The sequence below is a fragment of the Miscanthus floridulus genome, chromosome 8 (genome assembly GCF_019320115.1).
Source record: "Miscanthus floridulus cultivar M001 chromosome 8, ASM1932011v1, whole genome shotgun sequence".
NCBI lineage: Eukaryota > Viridiplantae > Streptophyta > Magnoliopsida > Poales > Poaceae > Miscanthus > Miscanthus floridulus.
This window is the reverse complement of record NC_089587.1, coordinates 82,456,097-82,474,914: the sequence shown is the minus strand read 5'-3', so window position 1 is coordinate 82,474,914 and position 18,818 is coordinate 82,456,097. Positions and strand designations below refer to the sequence as shown.

Genomic DNA, 18,818 nt, shown 5'->3' with positions numbered 1-18,818 from the left:
CTCTACAACAGCTTGCAGTTGCTCTTGGTTGACACACTCGTTGAAACCCTTAGGATTATTATCTCTAGTCTGTTCGTCTCCTGCCATTGTAAACACAAAAATAGGAACAAATGGTGAAAGTTATCCCTACCAACTGACTACGTGGTTGCAGTTGTAGTGGTGTCACTTTTCACAGCAAGTGAAAGCGTCTTACCAAGCTCTTATAAAGTTCTTACTAACAAAAGCAGTGGGCGGTACAACCGGTTACTGGTTCGTGATCCCTGTGAGGCAGTGGTATCGAGATTACAAGGCCCTTTTTCTGTACTGATCTGAAGAGTTTGTGGAGCTTGGAAGACACACAAAGAATAATATGTATATCTAGCACATAAGTCAGTAATAGAAAGTAATGTTGAATTATAGTCCAAAGTACTTGTTCTTGTTACTGGTCTAAAATGTTCTAAGTACCAAGTGTGTAACAAACAAGTATGGTGGATAACAAGGTGACAGGGGTATGAAAAACAAGTATGGTGGATGGCAATAGCAACACAAATAAGAAACCAGACAGCACACGCTAACACAACTCACTTTGGCCTTCTCTATGTGCTCCTCTAGATATTGTTCCTCTTTTGCTCCTCTCTTTTTTCTATTTTTTTTGTTGTTGTTTTTTGGGAAATTTTGACTTTTTCTTTTTATTTTTTTGATATTTTTCCTTCACTTAGGAGCACAAAAGAAGTAACCACAAAAAATATGAGCCTAAACAAGTGAAAGACGTGGCCTATGGAAATTTTAGAAGACGTGCTCAAAAACGATAAAAAGCTTATGACCACGAAAAGAGGATCTTGTGACCAGTTTTTGACCAAATTAAAATTCTCCAACCCCAAAATTTCAAGGGATGGACGGATCTAAATTTTTTTTCTGATCGATTTTGATATATGGAACATCAAAATCCGAGTTCATATGCGAAAACTAGACCAATTTTAAGAATTGGCTCCGAATTAGAGGACAAAACAGAAATAATGTACGCAAAATTGGTCATGGAAGCAAAGATTTGATGGAAATGATAGAGGAAAACACATGAACTGGACTCTAACACGACCGAACCAGCAACAAGACCTCGACTAGGACACAAACTCAACACGACGGACTCTGAAACTGAAATATGCAAAGGCTATGGCATGGAAGGTTCTAGGACAGGAAAAAAAAGTATGACACTGGACTATGGGACGAATGCGAAACACTCCAAACTTGGGGATAAATATGAACCTGACGGTATACCTTAGCTCTGATACCACTTAATGGGAACGGGGATCCCGATCTTCCGTCAGGTAGTGATAACTATCGTTGTGGCGAAGAATGACACACCAATCCGGCTTCAGATCGAAAGATCGAACCCTACAATTTTAGCACCACAACTCCTCTGGTTATTGACTAACACACAAATCCGATTGACCTCACCAAGAAGGCTAATCCCTGCCTGCGCAACACAAGCAAGAACAAAAAAGAAAGCAACCAAATTGCAGATGATTGATTAATCTCACGAAGTTGTGGTCTCACAAACCGATGAACAGCAAAACTGTTCTTGACAGATTAATCTAAGCAAAACAAAAAACCTAATGATGGCAGCGGCGTATGATTATAAAGGTCTTAGGGTCGTCGTCTACCCTAGATGTGCCCCCTAATGGGTCCAAACACGATACACGGTCCAACGGACCAAAAGACAGTGTCGCAGCAACCTGATAGATTCTGGATGCTGACTTGTTTCGACGATTCCCATTGATTCTGATGGTATTTTGATGTGAGACCACTTATATTGGCTTCCTTATCAAATTATCTTTCCAACCATATGTGGATCATCGAAAACAGAGTCCGGATGCATCCTGGGTGACCAGTTTAAGACAGACTGGTCTTGTAGGCCGAGGCAGACTCGAACATGAGTTGCTTTGGGCCTCCACCTCGGGGACTCAAACCGAATTAGACTCGGGCCTCCTTCTTGACTTGGACACCCTTGTTGGCCTCCTACCCCTCCATACCATGTGCCAAACATGGTCATATGCATGGGTGTCATGTCCTCATCAGGCGGTGTTGAAGTCGGCGACGTAGAAGTTGATGTGCTCGATGCGAAAGTTGCTAGCCATGTCGAATTGCACTAAGAGGGTGATCTCTCCAAGCGATCATGATGCCCTACTAGGTACCACACCCTAGAAGGGGGAGTTAGAGGGAATGAGGTCTTCTACTCCAAGGCCTAGCTCCTTTAGGGTTCCGGCGAAGAGGAGGTTCAGGGCGCTTCCGTCGTCGATGAGTACTTTCCTAAAGAGTACTTTCTTGATGGTTGCCCTATGTAAGGGATGTCTGCCCACTGGTTGGCCCTGCTAAAGGTGATGGGGACCTCAGACAAGGGGCGATAGCTGGGGTCGGCGATAGCATCTTCTGTGTTGACGACGAGCACCCGACGGGCGGTGAGTTTTCGATCTCTTCTGCTCTTAGAGGTGGGGAGGCCCCAAAGATAGTGGCGACCACTTTGTCATGATCCTGGAAGGTGTTATTGTTGCCCCCAGGTTGTCGGTGACCTCTGGCTCCGTCGTCATTGTCGTCGTCCTTTTTTTTGGCCTGGAACTCCTTAGCTAAGCCAAGACAGTCCTTCATATTGTGCTTGCTGTTCTTGTGGAGGGGATATGGGCCTTCAAGGATTTTCTTGTACTGCTCATCGTAGTTACATTTGGCGCGAGGTTCGTCAACGGCGATGATGATGTTGTCTGGTCGACGACGAAGATACTGACCAGCTTTAGATCCTTTTGGCCAATCACGACCACTGTCCTGATGGTGGTCGCAGTCGTCTCAGCTGCGGTCACTGTGGCGTCGTTCGTCGGGGCACTCGTTGCTGCGTTGAGTTGGGCGGTGAGTGCCCGCTTCCACGTTGAAGCAGACTTTGGCCTCTTTAGAGTTGGCATATTGATCGGCGGTCGTGATCACCTCGCCAATCCGCTTTGGCGGCTTACAATTGAATTTGGAGCGGAGGTCGCGGTGATGGAGTCCTCTGATAAAGGCGGTGATGACTTCTGCTTCCGTGATGTTAGGAATAGAATTCCTCATCTCGAAAAATTGTCTGATTTTACTATGGAGGAGCTCAGACAGTTTCTGATAAATGTGATTCAGATCATGCTTGGTGCCCAGCCGAGTACACGTAGCCATGTAATTGTCGGTGAAGACCTTCTTCAAGTGTTCCCAAGATTCGATGGAATCTGGGGCGAGGCACGTGAGCCACTTCATTGTGGTCGGTGTGAGCATGATGGAAAGATAGTTCGCCATTACACTGGTATCTCCAAACGCGGCACGCACAGCGGTGGCATATGCTTGTAGCCACCATGTGGGGTTCATCCGCCCCTCGCAGGGCTCGACCTCAGTGATTTTAAAACCACGGGGCCACTGGAGTGTTCGGAGTAACCTCAACAACGTGGACGTAGGCAAGCCTTGGTGGCGAGCTGAACCACGAGATAAATCATTGTGTCTCTTGTGCTTGATTTATATTACTTGCATGTCATATTGTTGTTGAGGTGATTTCTAGGGTTTCTAGTCGATCTACTTGTGTGCGGTGTTCTTACTACTTCCAGCTCTCTATCTGTGACTATCATACCTACAGTAAGCTAAGAAATTTCTTCGATTTAAGTTTCCGTTCACTGATTTTGAACTGTGACTTGAAGTTGTCTGCAGGTATGGCAGTGCCGCTGTTCTGTCCCGGCAGTGCCGCAGTTCGGCGGTGTCGCCCGTCAGAGCGGCAGTGCCGTAGGGTGAAATTGATAAAAGTTTGAGTGTTTATTTTGACAGGCCTATTCACCCCCCTCAAGGCCAACCAAAGATTCCACAGATATGGGGCGATGGAATACTAAAAAGCATGTAGAGTATATGATAAATTCGTCATAACTAGGTAAGGATTATAGGATATATGTATTTATCTTTATCTATATCTATATCTAATAATAAAGAGGCAAAATTTCAGTCCATTTTTTTGTTACCCATTTTTTTTTGTATAGCCTCCTCTAACTAATTCCGTGAATGTGAAAACTATTAATGTTCGTCTCTCTACAACTTCTTTTGTTTTCTTTCTATACCTAATAATAAAGAGGCAAAATTTCAACCCATTTTTTGTACCCATTTTTTTGGTATGACCTCCTCTAACTAACTTTGTAAATGTGAAAACTATTAATTTTCGTCTCTCTACAACTTCTTATGTTTTCTATATATAATATCATATGTAGGCCTTTTTGAGGTAACCTGAATAGGTACGAATTCAAATCATAATCCAAATAGATCCTTTCAAGTCCTGAGTAAACTTCGGTAAGAATCCTAATCCTATTCTACTCTCTATTTTTTCTATATTTATGGCCAAAATTTCTGCAATATAATTATTTTCACCCAGCTCTAATCCCCTTCCACTTTTAGATCTATTGTTCGATTATGTCCCCCTATCCTTTTTTCTTAGTCCATGTCCCGTTCAGTTTGGGTCTAATCAATATTAATTTTCTTTCCTCCGTTCCTTTGGGTGCACTTCAGTTTTCGTTTGATTTTTTTTGTTGGCCTTCCGTCCAATTTCTTTATTTATGATTTCTTTTGTTTTTTCTTTTGCATCCGTGACCCTCTTAGGTGATTTTTTTTCCTGGACTTTTTTTATAAAAATAATTATTATGGACCTTTCAACTGTTGATTTTCTCTAAGACAAATTTTCTGCTACCAAGTTGTTAACGTAAGTTTGATCAGAAACATATTCTTATTGAAACCTGGTTTATCAGGTGATTCAACTAATCAAAATGTGAATAGAAAATTTAAATAGTTTATTGTCTAATCTAGTCTAAAAAAATGTATCTATGCGATAAGCGACGAGGCTAGCATGTGAAAACTCAAGTAAGTTTTCCATTATAATCATAAGTATTGTAAACATGTCAGCAACACGTACTCCTTGTTGACTTTAATTATAGAGATTAAAATTAGTTTTTTACGGTCTTCAAACGTCCCAAAAATCAATATTTAACTATAGCAGTGTAATAAATAGGGGGCTATGGACATTTAGCGGCTAGTCTATCTTAAGGCTAAGAGTCAGCTATAGCGGACTATAACAGATTGAAATAGCTAAACTAAACATGAGCACAAATAGCGGTGTAATTTGTTTTTTCTTGAACTATAACAACACATGGATAGAATCAAAAAATAAAGTTATAGTATATTTACGTCTAAATATTTATGTGGTTTGCAATAGAAGAAAAAATATATCAAAATTGTATTTTAATTCAGACTTAACAATACATTGTCATATTGTTGCCTGATATTAACTTATACTTTGGATGTCATGGCCATCACGAAATAAATTATAGCTTTTAAATTTTATAAATGGTGAAACATAAATAATACCACCCTATAGATCGTCTTGGATATTTTAGATACATAGTTTTTACTATACACAGAGATATACGAAATGTCTAGATACATAGTAAAGGTAATATATCTATAGAAGACAACAAATGACACATAAGTCCTTTGCACGGAGATATTTACTAGTCTAATATTAAAGGGAGAAAAGTTTCTTCATATGTCATTCCTCATAACCATCCGATGGGAATCTGATGGATCCAATATCTCTTGTACCCGTACGGGTTGGTGTCAAGCAACGGTGTGTGGTCCGATACTCTGATTCCAAAATGAATTGGAATACAAGGCGTTTTTCTAGTCCCTCCCTCTTTCCCTTGCCTATATGGATTAGAGAAGAGTGTTACGTTATTCGGACAAAGTCCGATTCCAAACAAACGCTTGACGTGATTAATTATTGGACAAGTCTGTAAGGCCCTAGTACCTCTCTCTCTATATATATATAGGGAGAGTATATTCAGTGGCCAGCTATAAAATAAGTTATTCTATAGCCACCACCATTTACGATAATTTTATATACTAATTTACGATAATATCAATACATATTTACGATAGTTGAGTTACTATAACACATAGGGATATTTACCATAACGTTATAGTAAACCACTTAGTAAGGAGTTACTATAATCTCATAAATTAATATAGTAATTATCGTAAGTCAAAGTGGCTACAAAATAAGTTATTTTGGAGCCAGGGTAATAGTTATATATATATATATATATATATATATATATATATATATATATATATATATATATATATATATATATATATATATATATATATATATATATAGGGAGAGGTTATTCAGTAGCCGGCTACAAAATAAGTTATTCTGTAGCCACCTCCATTTACTATAATTTTATATACTAATTTACCATAATATAAATACATATTTACGATAGTTGGGTTACTATAACACATGGGGATATTTACCATAACGTTATATTAAACCACTTAGTAAGGAGTTACTATAATCTCGTAAAATAACATAGTAATTATCGTAACTCAAAGTGGCTACAGAATAAGTTATTCTGTAGCCAGCTACAGGATAGTAGTTATATATATATATATATATATATATATATATATATATATATATATATATATATATATATATATATATATATATATATGCCCGTTAGAGCAGTACACATGCAGACATATAGTACATATTTGATCTCAAGACAAATATATACTTAGATCGGTCAAGTATGTACTTGTAGTACATATGCTTGTCTAAGAGACTAGTAAGACCATGTGTGGAAGTATGTACGGATGGATGAACAGGTAATACTAGTAGCCAGGACCATTTGGTTACACACGCAAAAGGTACGTACAGGAGTACTAGACAGAGTACATGTATACTGACGATGCATGAGCGGGTGTACGTTTTACATGTGTATCGGTAAGTTGTTAATCATGCATTTAATTATGTGCGTGCCGTGTGGTTGCCTTTGCTTGACACGGAGTGATGATGATCGTGAGCCGCACTATTCGCTTGATCATTTCTGTGGCTTATAAACCGGCTGATGATGTTTTGTTGTGAGAGAAAAATACTATATCATGACTGATAAGCATGGCTGATACGATCAAGCGAACAGAGTTACATGCCCCCTAGGCCCTAGCTCAGATCACCAACCACTACCGGTACAGGAGCTTTGCCGAGTGCTAGGGGCACTCGGCAAAGCCCCAAAAACACTCGGCAAAGCGTTTGCCGATTGTTATACTCGGCAAACGATACTCGGCGTAGGTTTTAACGGCAAAGAGCTGTTTGCCGAGTGTCAATCGTTGGACACTCGGCAAAGACTATGCCGAGTCCAAAAATAAAACACTCGGCAAACATTTTTCGAGAAAAAAACAAGTCGCCGGCGGTACCACCACCACAACCGCCGGCCACCACCGCCACCACCACCGCCGGCCACAACCACCACGCCCCGATGCCGGCCACCACCACACCACGCCAGATCCGGGAGAGGGAGGGCCAGATCCTACCGGGAGAAGAAGAAGGGGAGGGGAGGGGCCGCCGCCATGGAGCCCACCGCCGCTGCGTTGCTCGCCGTGGACCCTGCCGCCGGAGGGCTCCTAACCGTCAGATCCACGGATCCACCGCCATCGGGATCCAACCCACTGGATCCACCGCCGGAGGACACCTCTCTGTCGAATCCGCACCGTGGTGGATCCATCCCACCGGATCCGCGATGCCACCCACCGGTGGAGCCATGAAGGGAGGGGAGGAGGACGAATCTGCACCGCCACCCGCTGCTCCACATCACCGGGAGGGGCCGAGCCGCCCTGCGCCATAGACGGGAGGGGCTAGGCTGCCTCGCAAGCGGCCGTGAAGGCCCCCCCCCAGAGGGAGGGCGCGGGCGGGTGGATCTGAGGAGGAGGTAGGGGAGGAGGGAGGGGAGGGGCGCCGTCGGGGGAAGAAGAATGGGGAGGGGAGACCGGGGCGCCCGCGGGAAGAAGAAGGGGGAGGGGAGGGGCGCCGCCGGGGGACGAAGAATGGGGAGGCCTCTTGAGGGGAGGGAGGGGAGGGGGGGGGGGCGCCGGAGAGGGAGGGGAGGGGTGACGACAGGGGAAGAAGGGGGAGGGGAGGGGCGTCTGCTGGGGCCGGTTAAAAAAGATTTTTTCCTTTGCCGAGTGTCCTAGATCTGGGCACTCGGCAAAGTTTTTTTTCATTAAAAGATTTTTTTTTGCCTAGTGTCCTAGATCTAGGCACTCGGCAAAGTTTTTGTTTCTTCTCCTTCTTTCCCAGAAAAAAGATTTTGTTTCTTTGCCTAGTGTCCTAGATCTGGGCACTCGGCAAAGTTTTTTTTTCATTTTTTTATCTTCTCCTTCTTCTCCAGAAAAAAGATTTTTTTCCTTTGCCGAGTGTCCTAGATCTAGGCACTCGGCAAAGTTTTTTTTCTTCTCCTTATTTCTCAGAAAAAAAGATTTTACTTCTTTGTCGAGTGTAAAAAAAAAACACTCGGCAAACCCCATCTTTGCCGAGTGTTTTTTTTAATACTCGGCAAACCTCATCTTTATCGAGTGTTTTTTTTGCCGAGTGTTTTTAGAGCAGCACTCGGCAAAGAACTTATTTGCTGAGTGCCCAAGAGAATACACTCGGCAAATATAAAAACACTCAATAAATTTGACGTTTCTGGTAGTGAACCAACCTTGTCGTAGTCGTAGGTATAGCATCAGACCCATCACCAGGCACCCAACCCAACCGCTTTCTGTACGTACATGTTTCAACAGGCAGCTAGCCTTCCAGCGTGTCTGCGGACGACGTATATTTGCAAAAACACCCCCTCCGGTGGCATTGAATGAAGCGAGAAAGGAAAGCTGTCCTCTGGTGAGGCGACGGCAGCGGTGCGTGTTCTGAGACTAACACTGTCCTCTGGTGAGGCGACGACAACGGTGCGTGTTCTGAGACTAACACGACGGCAGAAGCGTCGTTGTACGGGACGTCGTCTCCTAGTGACGCGCGTGGGGATCTACCTGCGGCCAAACTTGGCGTGAGTTCCTCTTGCTCCGTGTGCGCGAGTTCTTCTCCATTGCCCTGTCGATTCGCAACAGCAACTCCTTCCCTCCCCAAATCTGTAGCGACCACAAGGCAGCGACGACGCATGAGCAGATGGTCAATCTGACTACGGCTTCCTCCATCAGCAAGTTCTATAGTCATCAATCTCGTTGTTTTGTTCCCTGTGAAGATCTGTTCTGACAAAAAAAACTATTCTGACGAGATATGAATTGTTATTCCCCTGTCGGTTCTAAGATCAATTTTTTTTGCTATGTCTCAAAACTATTCTGCTGGAAAACTTCTTGTGATTCTTGGTGTTGAGTGGTAGAATATTTTTCTTTGTTCTTACAACTAGTTAGATTTCAGAAAAATACTGATCATTGCTGTGTGCTCTGTGCCTGACGTGCTGTTTAATGGACGAGCAAGGTCACACCCATGTCACCTTGCTGTTTTCCTATAGAAAAACAAAAGAAGAAATACACCTGGAATACAATTATATGGACCCTATACAGGCAATAAGCATGTGAACCATCCATCTCTCGATGCTATATTTGGATTATGACGAGGAAGAAGACGTATGTTATATTTGATTTATGATGAAATATATTATATTGCATTATATATATAATATATATGATTTTTTTTGAGAACACGCTTATGCGCGTATTTCATTAAGAAGCTAAGAGTTTCGAAAACAAGGTAACAGAAACTTGGTAACAAAAACGTTACCAAGCCACCTAGCACTACTGGATCCAAAGGTAAGACACTACATTGTTACAAAAGATAGCTACCAGCACAGCGGCGCTCAAGCTGAAGCACGCGCGAGCAGCCTGGAAAGGTGGGCGTTCCCGGCCGCACACCACCTCTCCGCTTCCTCCTTGATCAACATGGCCAGCCTTGGCGGCGAGGTTGCACCAATTAGCAACACAATGGTATATATGATTGATATTCATAAATGATCATGGCAACATGCAACTATTAAACGGTTTGTGGACAGTAAATAGACAGTTGTACGAGCTGTCTGTTCAACCGTCTGGTCTGTGTTGTGAATTTCAAGAATTCACAGACAACAGTTTGTGTCTCCGTTGTACATGCCCTTATGCATGATGCAGATGCCGTCGTCACCCCTGCGACGCCAGCAAAATGACGCGGCCTCAGCTCGATCGCCCGGCGAAATCAATGAGCTATTAGTCCGCCACACGATCACGTGCAGACATATATATAGTACATATTTGATATCAAGACGAATCGTTAAATAAATAAATCTCCTAACCACAGGTCGTCTAGGTGAGGTCACACAACAAATTACACATTGTCTGCTGTAACACATGGACGTGTTTGTACGGTCTGGATCCCATCGATCAGATCCGATCCCGTCAGTATCCCAGGCCTTGTTTAGATGCCATCCAAATTCCAAGTTTTTTCACTTTCTCTATCACATCAATTTTTAGTCATTTGCATAGAGTATTAAATATAGGTAAAAAAATAATTAATTACACAGTTTAGTTGGAAATCACGAGATGAATCTTTTGAGCCTAGTTGGTCCATGATTGGACAATATTTACCAAATAAGACGAAAGTGGTACTATTCATCGGGTTAAAAAAAAAATTGCAAAGTGAACCAGGCCCCATTATTACTCCTGCTGCTGTCGTCTGTCGTGTTTATTTATCTCTCTCTCCCTCTCAGTACGTACATTACACGTGGCGTCCACGCGGTCGTGCAAACGACAAATATAATGTTTCACTCGCTGTCAAACAACAGAGGTAAAAAAAAAACATTCAACACACACACACACACAGAGATCCGATCCCGTCAGTATCCCATTATTTTCCACATGTTTGTCAGCGACAGATTATCGTCCCATGCCAGGCACAAACTGCACGTGCTCGAATTGTTGCACATGATTAGTGTGTGTGGTTAGCTGAGATTCTTTTCATGAATAATAATATGTGGGTGACTCCTAATTGACATTTTATATAGCAATTAATATTTTGCTAGTATTTGGATTTGTCTAAAAAGACTTACAATCGAGTGATTTTGTTTTTCAGGTGGATTTGGATCAAGCAAATCGTATTCAAATGAAGCACATGATTGAGGCCGCTCTGACTCAGCTAGATGCCACCGGGAGCCCGCCAAGTGTGATGAGCTATTAGAAAGGGATAATCACGCTGAGTCGCTGACATGAGCCGGCCTAGCTATTCTAGTAAACCATGTCCATGTAGGAGTCAACAGATGCGTAATCAATGGTGTTTCGATTGTGTACTGCTCTTTTTTCTCGATGCCCCTTGCCCATATATAGGAATTATTAGGAGGGGGCTGCTTTGCTATAGAGGCACTAGGTCAGGGGCTTTGTGATGGGGCTTTATAGAACTTTGGTGTAATGAACTGAGATGTAAATTTCAAAAGAAGAAGTTCATTGACTCTGCATGGTCTCTACAAGGGAAAAAATTCATGGTGAAAAATAGTTTCTATGATCCTTTATTGCAACAAATGCAACACAGGCAAGTTGCATGTTCGCGAAAAAAAATATTGTAACAAATGAAACTATGATTATGGAAAATTACTTTCAAGATCTAATCCCATTAGATGAGCCAAGCCTGATTTTTTTGGCTACGACGAGGGGCACACAATTTACAATGTAAAATAGATAAGATAAATATTTCGTGCTAGGTTCGGACCAAGATTTTTTTTTCTAGACAACAAGATCTGTGCCGCCCTGTACATTAAGGCTTATGAGCGGACCAAAATCCAGCACGCTCAGACCAGGCCCGTGGGCTATAGGCTGGCTTAATTTGCTTAGGTCTAGGATTTATAACCCAGAATGCCTTATATGAAACACTTTTAAACTCTAAATCCTTATATTTTAGGATAGAGGGAGTAATATATCTTCCCTTTATGCAAACAATCTGCTTACGTTCGATTTCCATTTACCATTACCATTACAGTACATATTTAACCAGATCGCCTTGTGGAAACATTGGGCCTGCATACTACAACATCCAAAGCAAAGTAGTAGTGAAAATTAAATGTTCGGCCGCTAATCGTACCCTGTCTACCTGAACTACTTTATTTCTTATATTAATTCTGCATGCATATAGTACTACTAGCTAGTAATAACCAAGGTTTTCATTTTTGGAAATTAAAATTTATCGGGGATCACAAATAAAGAGGATAAACAGGATATATCGGAAATATCGGACCAAGTTCAAATAAAATTTAATTTGAATTTAAGTAAATTTAAATAAATTTAAATAAAATTTGTACGAAAAAGATAGATATTCCTTATCGGCACCTACGGATAAAGAAGATATATATCGAAAATATCAGGAGATTTCGACCGATATTGGAAACCATGGTAATAACAAACTTGACGCCAGATTCTACATAAACTGGCCTTGCTTGAAACCTGAATAATACATGTCACTGGCTTGGTTCTTTGTTGCACAACTAATCGCCTTCAGGGAAACGACGATGACAGGGTACATGGTCTGCACTTTCTGGAGGTGCACTGCGACGTTCTTGGCATACAGCTCGAAGAGATCGTCGAGTACGTGCTCGCCGAAGTGGTGCGCGATGAGGGGCCCGATCACGGCCCTGATGGACTTAGCGACGTTGACGCCGCTCTGGACGCCATCGAGCACGAGGTCGCCGTCGTCCTCCATATCGTCGTGCGGATCCCAATTGGACTCAAAGAGCTGGATGTGGGTGATGTCGAATGCCTGGTTCTGCCTAATCACGTCCCTCACTTCGTCCACCGACGGGGCGTAGAACGGCAGGTTGAAGGAGTCCAGTTTCTCCTTCTCCACACGGCCCTGTGCCATGGTGCCATGCATGCAAATGCAATACATCAGCTAGCTAGGGTTCATCGGTTCAGTTCAGGATTTCCTTTGATGGATGATGTTGCACAAGACAGGAGAAGAAAACAGAGCAGACCTCTTTGACGAGGGACTGAAGAGCCTGCCCGAGGAGGCCCCACATGTAGCTGACCTCGCCACGGAGCACGTCCTTGTTCTTCCTGCCGAGGAACGCCAGCACCATCTGGCCACCGGACACGAGCTCCCTGTGGCGCAGCCTGAGGAACAGCGAGAAGTCCTCCTGGAACTGCCTCCGGTACAGCGCCACCACCGCCGGCGGCGTGGTCTCCCAGATGTACATGTTGCCCTCGTTGAGGACGGCGCCTCCCGCGAGCTCGTCGGGGACCTTGGAGCGCCACATGAGGCAGTAGGAGGAGTGGAAGAGGTGCACGCAGCGGTCCGGGAACAGCCGGGTGTAGAAGGAGCCTGGCAGCCCGGCGACGTAGTACGGCGGCAGCGCGTCCCCCTTGTCCTTGACGGCCAGCTTCTTGAACAGCTCCAGCGACTGGAACACGAGGTTGAAGTCGTTCCCGGGCAGGTCGTTCAGGAAGAACTGAACGTGCGTCGCCGGGGGCTGGCTGCAGCCGGCGGCGGCCATCGCCAGATCCTCTCGGCGGTCGGCGACCGCTCCGAGCACCTCGGAGACGACGAGCAGCGTGTTGGGCCCCGACGAGCAGCCGAGGTCCGCGACCACCATGGCACCGCCGCTGGAGGAGAGCGACGACGCGTGCGCCGCCGCCACGGCCTTGTGTAGCACCGGCCTCGTCTTCAGTATGGACTTCTCCTGAGGAACATGTATAAGCGAGTGTTGAGACGAACATGCATATGCAACATGAGCAGATCGGCAGAGACATGCATGATGTAGAAGAAGAAGCACAGGTACAGTACCTGAAGCCTGGAGTTGGAGGCGTAGCTGTCCTCGCCGTCGCCCCGGCTCATGTGGAGGTCGCGCTCTACCTTCATGGCTACTAGCTTCACTAACGCCAGGTGCTGTTTTCTGATGAGTGAGAAGCTTGCTTGCTTATCACTCTGCTGTGGTAGTTTGCATTGCATTGCAGGCTTCTCAATTTATAGGCCCAGCCTGCCATTCAGCACTCATGAGCACAAGCTGAATATTAACACTGATCTGCTGCACTTAACTAACCCAAACTGACGTTGCTTTAGGGTTTAGCTTTTCTCTCCCGGTGTCCATCCTACGTGTCTGGCGTTCAAATCACAGACGCAGCTTCGTCATGCCTTCCATTAATCACATGGACCCCTTTCTCGTTGGACGGTGGTGGTGTCTCAGTTCCAACCCAATCATATCATTATCATATATTCACCAGCATGTGCATATTAGTCACAAACTCAAAAAATATTTTGTATATGACGATCAATAGAATCCACACAGGCGTATTTAATGTGCAGTTCCTTGCCGTCGTATAGTAAGGGCGCGTTTAGTTGGATTTTTTTTTTTGGTTTTGGCTACTGTAGCATTTTCGTTTGCATTTGGCAATTAGTGTCTAATTATGGACTAATTAGGTTCGAAAGTTTCGTCTCACGATTTCTCACCCAACTGTGCAATTAGTTTTGTTATTCATCTACATTTAGTACTCCATGCATATGTCGCAAGATTCGATGTGACACTTTGGGGTGAAAATTTTTGGAATCTAAACATGGCCTAAATGTACATGTCGCAACGCGTTGACGAGCCGTGTGTGAACAGGAAATGGCATTGGTCCTTTAGGACTGACCATAATCGGGCGACCAATCTGAACCACTTATAATAAGATAAAGTGGTGGTGTGATGCAGATGTTAAACAGAGAAGCGATTTTTTTTCGAGTGCATTTTCTTTACTTACCATAATGCCCTTACGTCCCTCTCTACGATCCCTTATTGGCCCGGGCTCACAAACCATATATAGCAATGGTACAAAGTATGATTCCAAGCAGACGCATCAAGAGCAGGTATTACAACCCTTCCCCATCCCATCGAGAAAGAGAATTAACGAATCCTAAGGTAGACGGGGAGAGAAATGCAAGGCCAGAGGCCACTCTTCCTCCGGGTTGTCGTGAGAGAACCAAATCTAAGTTGGTGAAGATCATGATTTGGGCTGGCATAGCAGTTCCAATATGTATTGAAACAAATGACACGATTGTTGGGCAAATCTCCATGCCGCAAATCGTCTAGGTACGGTGACATGTGATGAAATAAGTAAATTATGTTACAACGTACATGCACATTTCTATAGAAAAGAAAAAAAAGAATGATGAACACCTGTGTGGTTTCTAAAAAAAATCCCCCGTAAACACCAGTAACAGTATATATTGAATGATAGGTATACATATTGAACAGTAGCAAAGGCTCTCATCAGCTTCTTGGAATTTTAGATGCATGGATAGTGGACGTGTTTTTTTTTCTCTCTAAACGGTGAACAACGCCTAAAAACAATTGAACAACATGTTTTTTATAACTCTTTTACAGTGGTGGGGTACTTCTTGGTTCCTCTTGGTCCCTAAACAATTAATTAACGCTAATTATTTTTATGAGTGAAAGGTTAGTATTGTAATTACGGCCCCCTCCCTCTCCCACGCAACAGCCCACGCACGAATCCCCAACCCCCACGCCGAAGGGGTTCGCGAGGCAGTCGTGCACTTGCAGTCGCCGTAGCCTGAGCCAGCGCCGCCACTCCCATGCCCTTGCTCGGCGCCACTGCCGTCGCCTGCCGCCACCGTCACACGAGAGGCCGGTCGGAGGCCGTCGGTCCTCTCTCCTCCCTGACGCCCCCGCCAGACGCGAGCGGCTCCTGCGCCCTTGCCTTGCGCAAAGGCGGACCAACATCGTGTACGAGTTCGCCTCCGACGACATCCCCCTATCAAATTTTACCAGCCCTCGCCACATCACCCTCGCCGTCGTGCGGCGCCGCCGCCGCCGGCCGGCCGTCGCTCTCCCTCCTCCCCGGCCCCTGGAGGTTTGTAACTATTTCTTGAAGCTAGTAAACTCACCACTCATCTCAAGAGTTAAGTCTCTTGACTTGAGAACGAGGAAGGGTTGGAAAGCCCTAAGCCTTAGTGTCTAACCTCTGGACATAGGCAAACCTTGGTGGCGAGCTGAACCACGGGATAAATCATTGTCTCTTGTGCTTGATTTACATTACTTGCATGTCATATTGTTGTTGAGGTGATTTCTAGGGTTTCTAGTCGATCTACTTGTGTGTGGTGTTCCTACTACTTCTAGCTCTCGATCTGTGACTATCATACCTGCAGTAAGCTGAGAAATTTCTCTGATCTAAGTTTCCGTTCACTGATTTTGAATTGTGACTCGAAGTTGTCTGCAGGTTCGGCAGTGCCGCAGTTCGGCAGTGCCGCAGGGTGAAATTGATAAAAGTTTGAGTGTTTGTTTTGACATGTCTATTCACCCCTATAGGCCAACCAAAGATCCTATAGATATAGGGCGATGAAATACTAAAAATCATGTAGAGTATATGATAAATTTATCATAACTAGGTAAGGATTATAGGATATCTGTATTTATCTATATCTATATCTATATCTATATCTATATCTAATAATGAAGAGTCAAAATTTCAGTCCATTTTTTTGTTACCCATTTTTTTGGTATGGCCTCCTCTAACTAATTCTGTGAATGTGAAAACTATTAATGTTCGTCTCTCTACAACTTCTTCTGTTTTCTTTCTATACCTAATAATAAAGAGGTAAAATTTCAGCCCATTTTTTGTACCCATTTTTTTGGTATGACCTCCTCTAACTAGCTCCGTGAATATGAAAACTATTAATTTTCGTCTCTCTACAACTTCTTATGTTTTCTATATATAATAACATACTTAGGCCTTTTTGAGGTATCTTGAATAGGTACAAATTCAAATCCTAATCCAAATAGATCCTTTTAAGTCCCGAGTAAATTTCGGTAAGAATCCTAATCCTCTTCTACTCTCAATTTTTTTTTCTATATTTATGGCCAAAATTTCTGCAATATAATTATTTTCACCCAGCTCTAATCCCCTCCCACTTTAAGATCTATTGTTCGATTATGTTGAAACAACCCCAATTTCCACGAAGGGGAATCCACTGAGTTGAAGTGTAATAAGACCGTGGTAGATCATATTACCAAAATTCCAGTTGAATATCACATCCATACAACGATAATATCAGAGTACAAATAGTGCGGAATTACATAAATTATTACATCGCCGCATTGGTGGAATCAAAAGTAGCATTCATTCAGAACAGCTTGAAGATAAGATCGCCAAACTCGAGCGTAGGCACGAACCCCTCATCCGTCAAACTCTTCGGAGCTAAACTCCTCAGCAGAACCTGTGTGCCAAAAGTTATTAGTACGATTTGTACTGGCCACTCCCAACCCTATGAGCATTGCTTTGTGAAAATTGGATGCAAGTTGGATATAGTAAAAAGGAACCGATAAGGCTGGGGTTTCCTATGTATTTTAGCATATCAAGTATATAACAGTATAGTCAAGTTTTTAACACCATTCCCACACATATTCCATCCATTCCCATTCTAGAGCCAGGTTTCGATCCCGGGGATCGACATACCACCATCTCCACACCATCACCCTTCCATACCATCGCTCAATCGATAGGCCAACTCCCTCTCGGCACTGTCTCAAGGCCTGTAGCCCTGGCTATGACCGAACACTCACTTCCAAGGGGAAGAAAAGGACTCATCTCTCTATCTAGTTTAAGCGAAACCCAGAAAAGGTCCATAGTCGATAAGTCGGCACATGTATCGATCGATCAAACATACACTCTGTAGAGGTTTTACATAACCACAAGATCCGCCTTCCTCGCTGACCGTCGTCAACTGGGCTGATTCCGGCCGCTTGCTAGCCTAGGATAATGCCACTCTACCATTCAGCCCTGGTACACCCCAAGTCTAGTCTGGGGTGGCTGAAACTGTGAGTCATGAGCCGGGTCCACAAGGTCTCCATGAAGTCTCAGAAGGGTGTGGGGGAAATCCGCCGCACCCCGTACCTCCCTCGCACTGTCCGCTATCAACCTAGCAGTAGTAGCAATATCCTACCAAGTAGTCCGGCTGTCCCGCACCATATAGGGCGAGTGGTACGTAAGGCTTCTCGGTGAATCTGAGTACTAGTAAGTCCTTAGGGGTGACCAAGCCAGAATGTCTCCATCAGGGTTTCCATTTACCGTGCCACCACAGCACCTCCACCCTAGGCTCCTCCCATCATAGGTTCACACCCAGGGCCACCTCATATACCATTTACCCACCATAGGTATCCATTCCAGGGGTGCCCAGGTAGCACCCCACGGCAAGACTTGCCCCAGGCTCGTCGTATACCCCAACTTGGTCGACACAACCCTCACCCTCCACGCACCCAAGTCACATACGCAGCATTCTCCTCATAGTTCAATTATCACCAGTTTCCAACATGCATCAATGTAGTGTAATCGTAGTAGAAAATAATAAGCAAGCATGTGACTAGCCTAACAGCGGGGTGAGCAGGGGTAAGGTTGCGTCAAGGTAAAGGCCATCAAGAAAGCATACTACCATGCAAGTTCTACCATAGTGTGATCATAACAACAAAGTAAAGCACTAGCATTTCTATTTTAGCCATGTGTAATAGGTGCTATGAGATTGAGTGGGATGTGGCACCTTCAGTGTAGTCGTCTCCATACTCCTCACGGTACTCATGATCCTTGTCGGTCTGGTGCTCCTCCGAGTCTGCAAACGATCGTATTATAGTCACGTTAGCGACGTCTATAGAATAGCACAAAGGAGCAATGAAAATTCAAAAGAGCCAAATGCACTCAAACATGGGTTCATTACGTAGGGCTCGATTTTAGATGAATTTTGGTCCTGGTTTCGTATTTTTCTGAGGTCATATGAATTAGTTATGAATTTCTGAAGTTTAAATCTATTTCTAAAAATGGAAAAAGGCTGAATTAATCCTGGGCTGACACGTGTCATGCCGTGGTTGGTTCACGTGGCTTGCTAACGTCAGCATGACGTCAGCATCACGGTTCCAAGCTGACAGGTGGGTCCAGCTGATGTCAGCATGACATCATCAACGTCGTCCACACCG

General features: G+C 44.0%; 1 protein-coding gene across 1 annotated transcript; it reads right to left on the bottom strand.

The window, feature by feature from the left end:
- Positions 1 to 12,236: 12,236 nt before the first annotated feature.
- On the bottom strand, positions 12,237 to 13,792 carry LOC136472778 (anthranilate O-methyltransferase 2-like). The gene is made up of 3 exons (XM_066470485.1): positions 13,646 to 13,792; positions 12,837 to 13,541; positions 12,237 to 12,715 (listed from the first exon to the last, which is right to left on the bottom strand). The coding sequence occupies exons 1-3, from the start codon at positions 13,718 to 13,720 to the stop codon at positions 12,284 to 12,286; spliced, it is 1,212 nt and encodes a 403-aa protein (XP_066326582.1). The 5' UTR covers positions 13,721 to 13,792; the 3' UTR covers positions 12,237 to 12,283.
- Between the last annotated feature and the right edge of the window lie 5,026 nt (positions 13,793 to 18,818).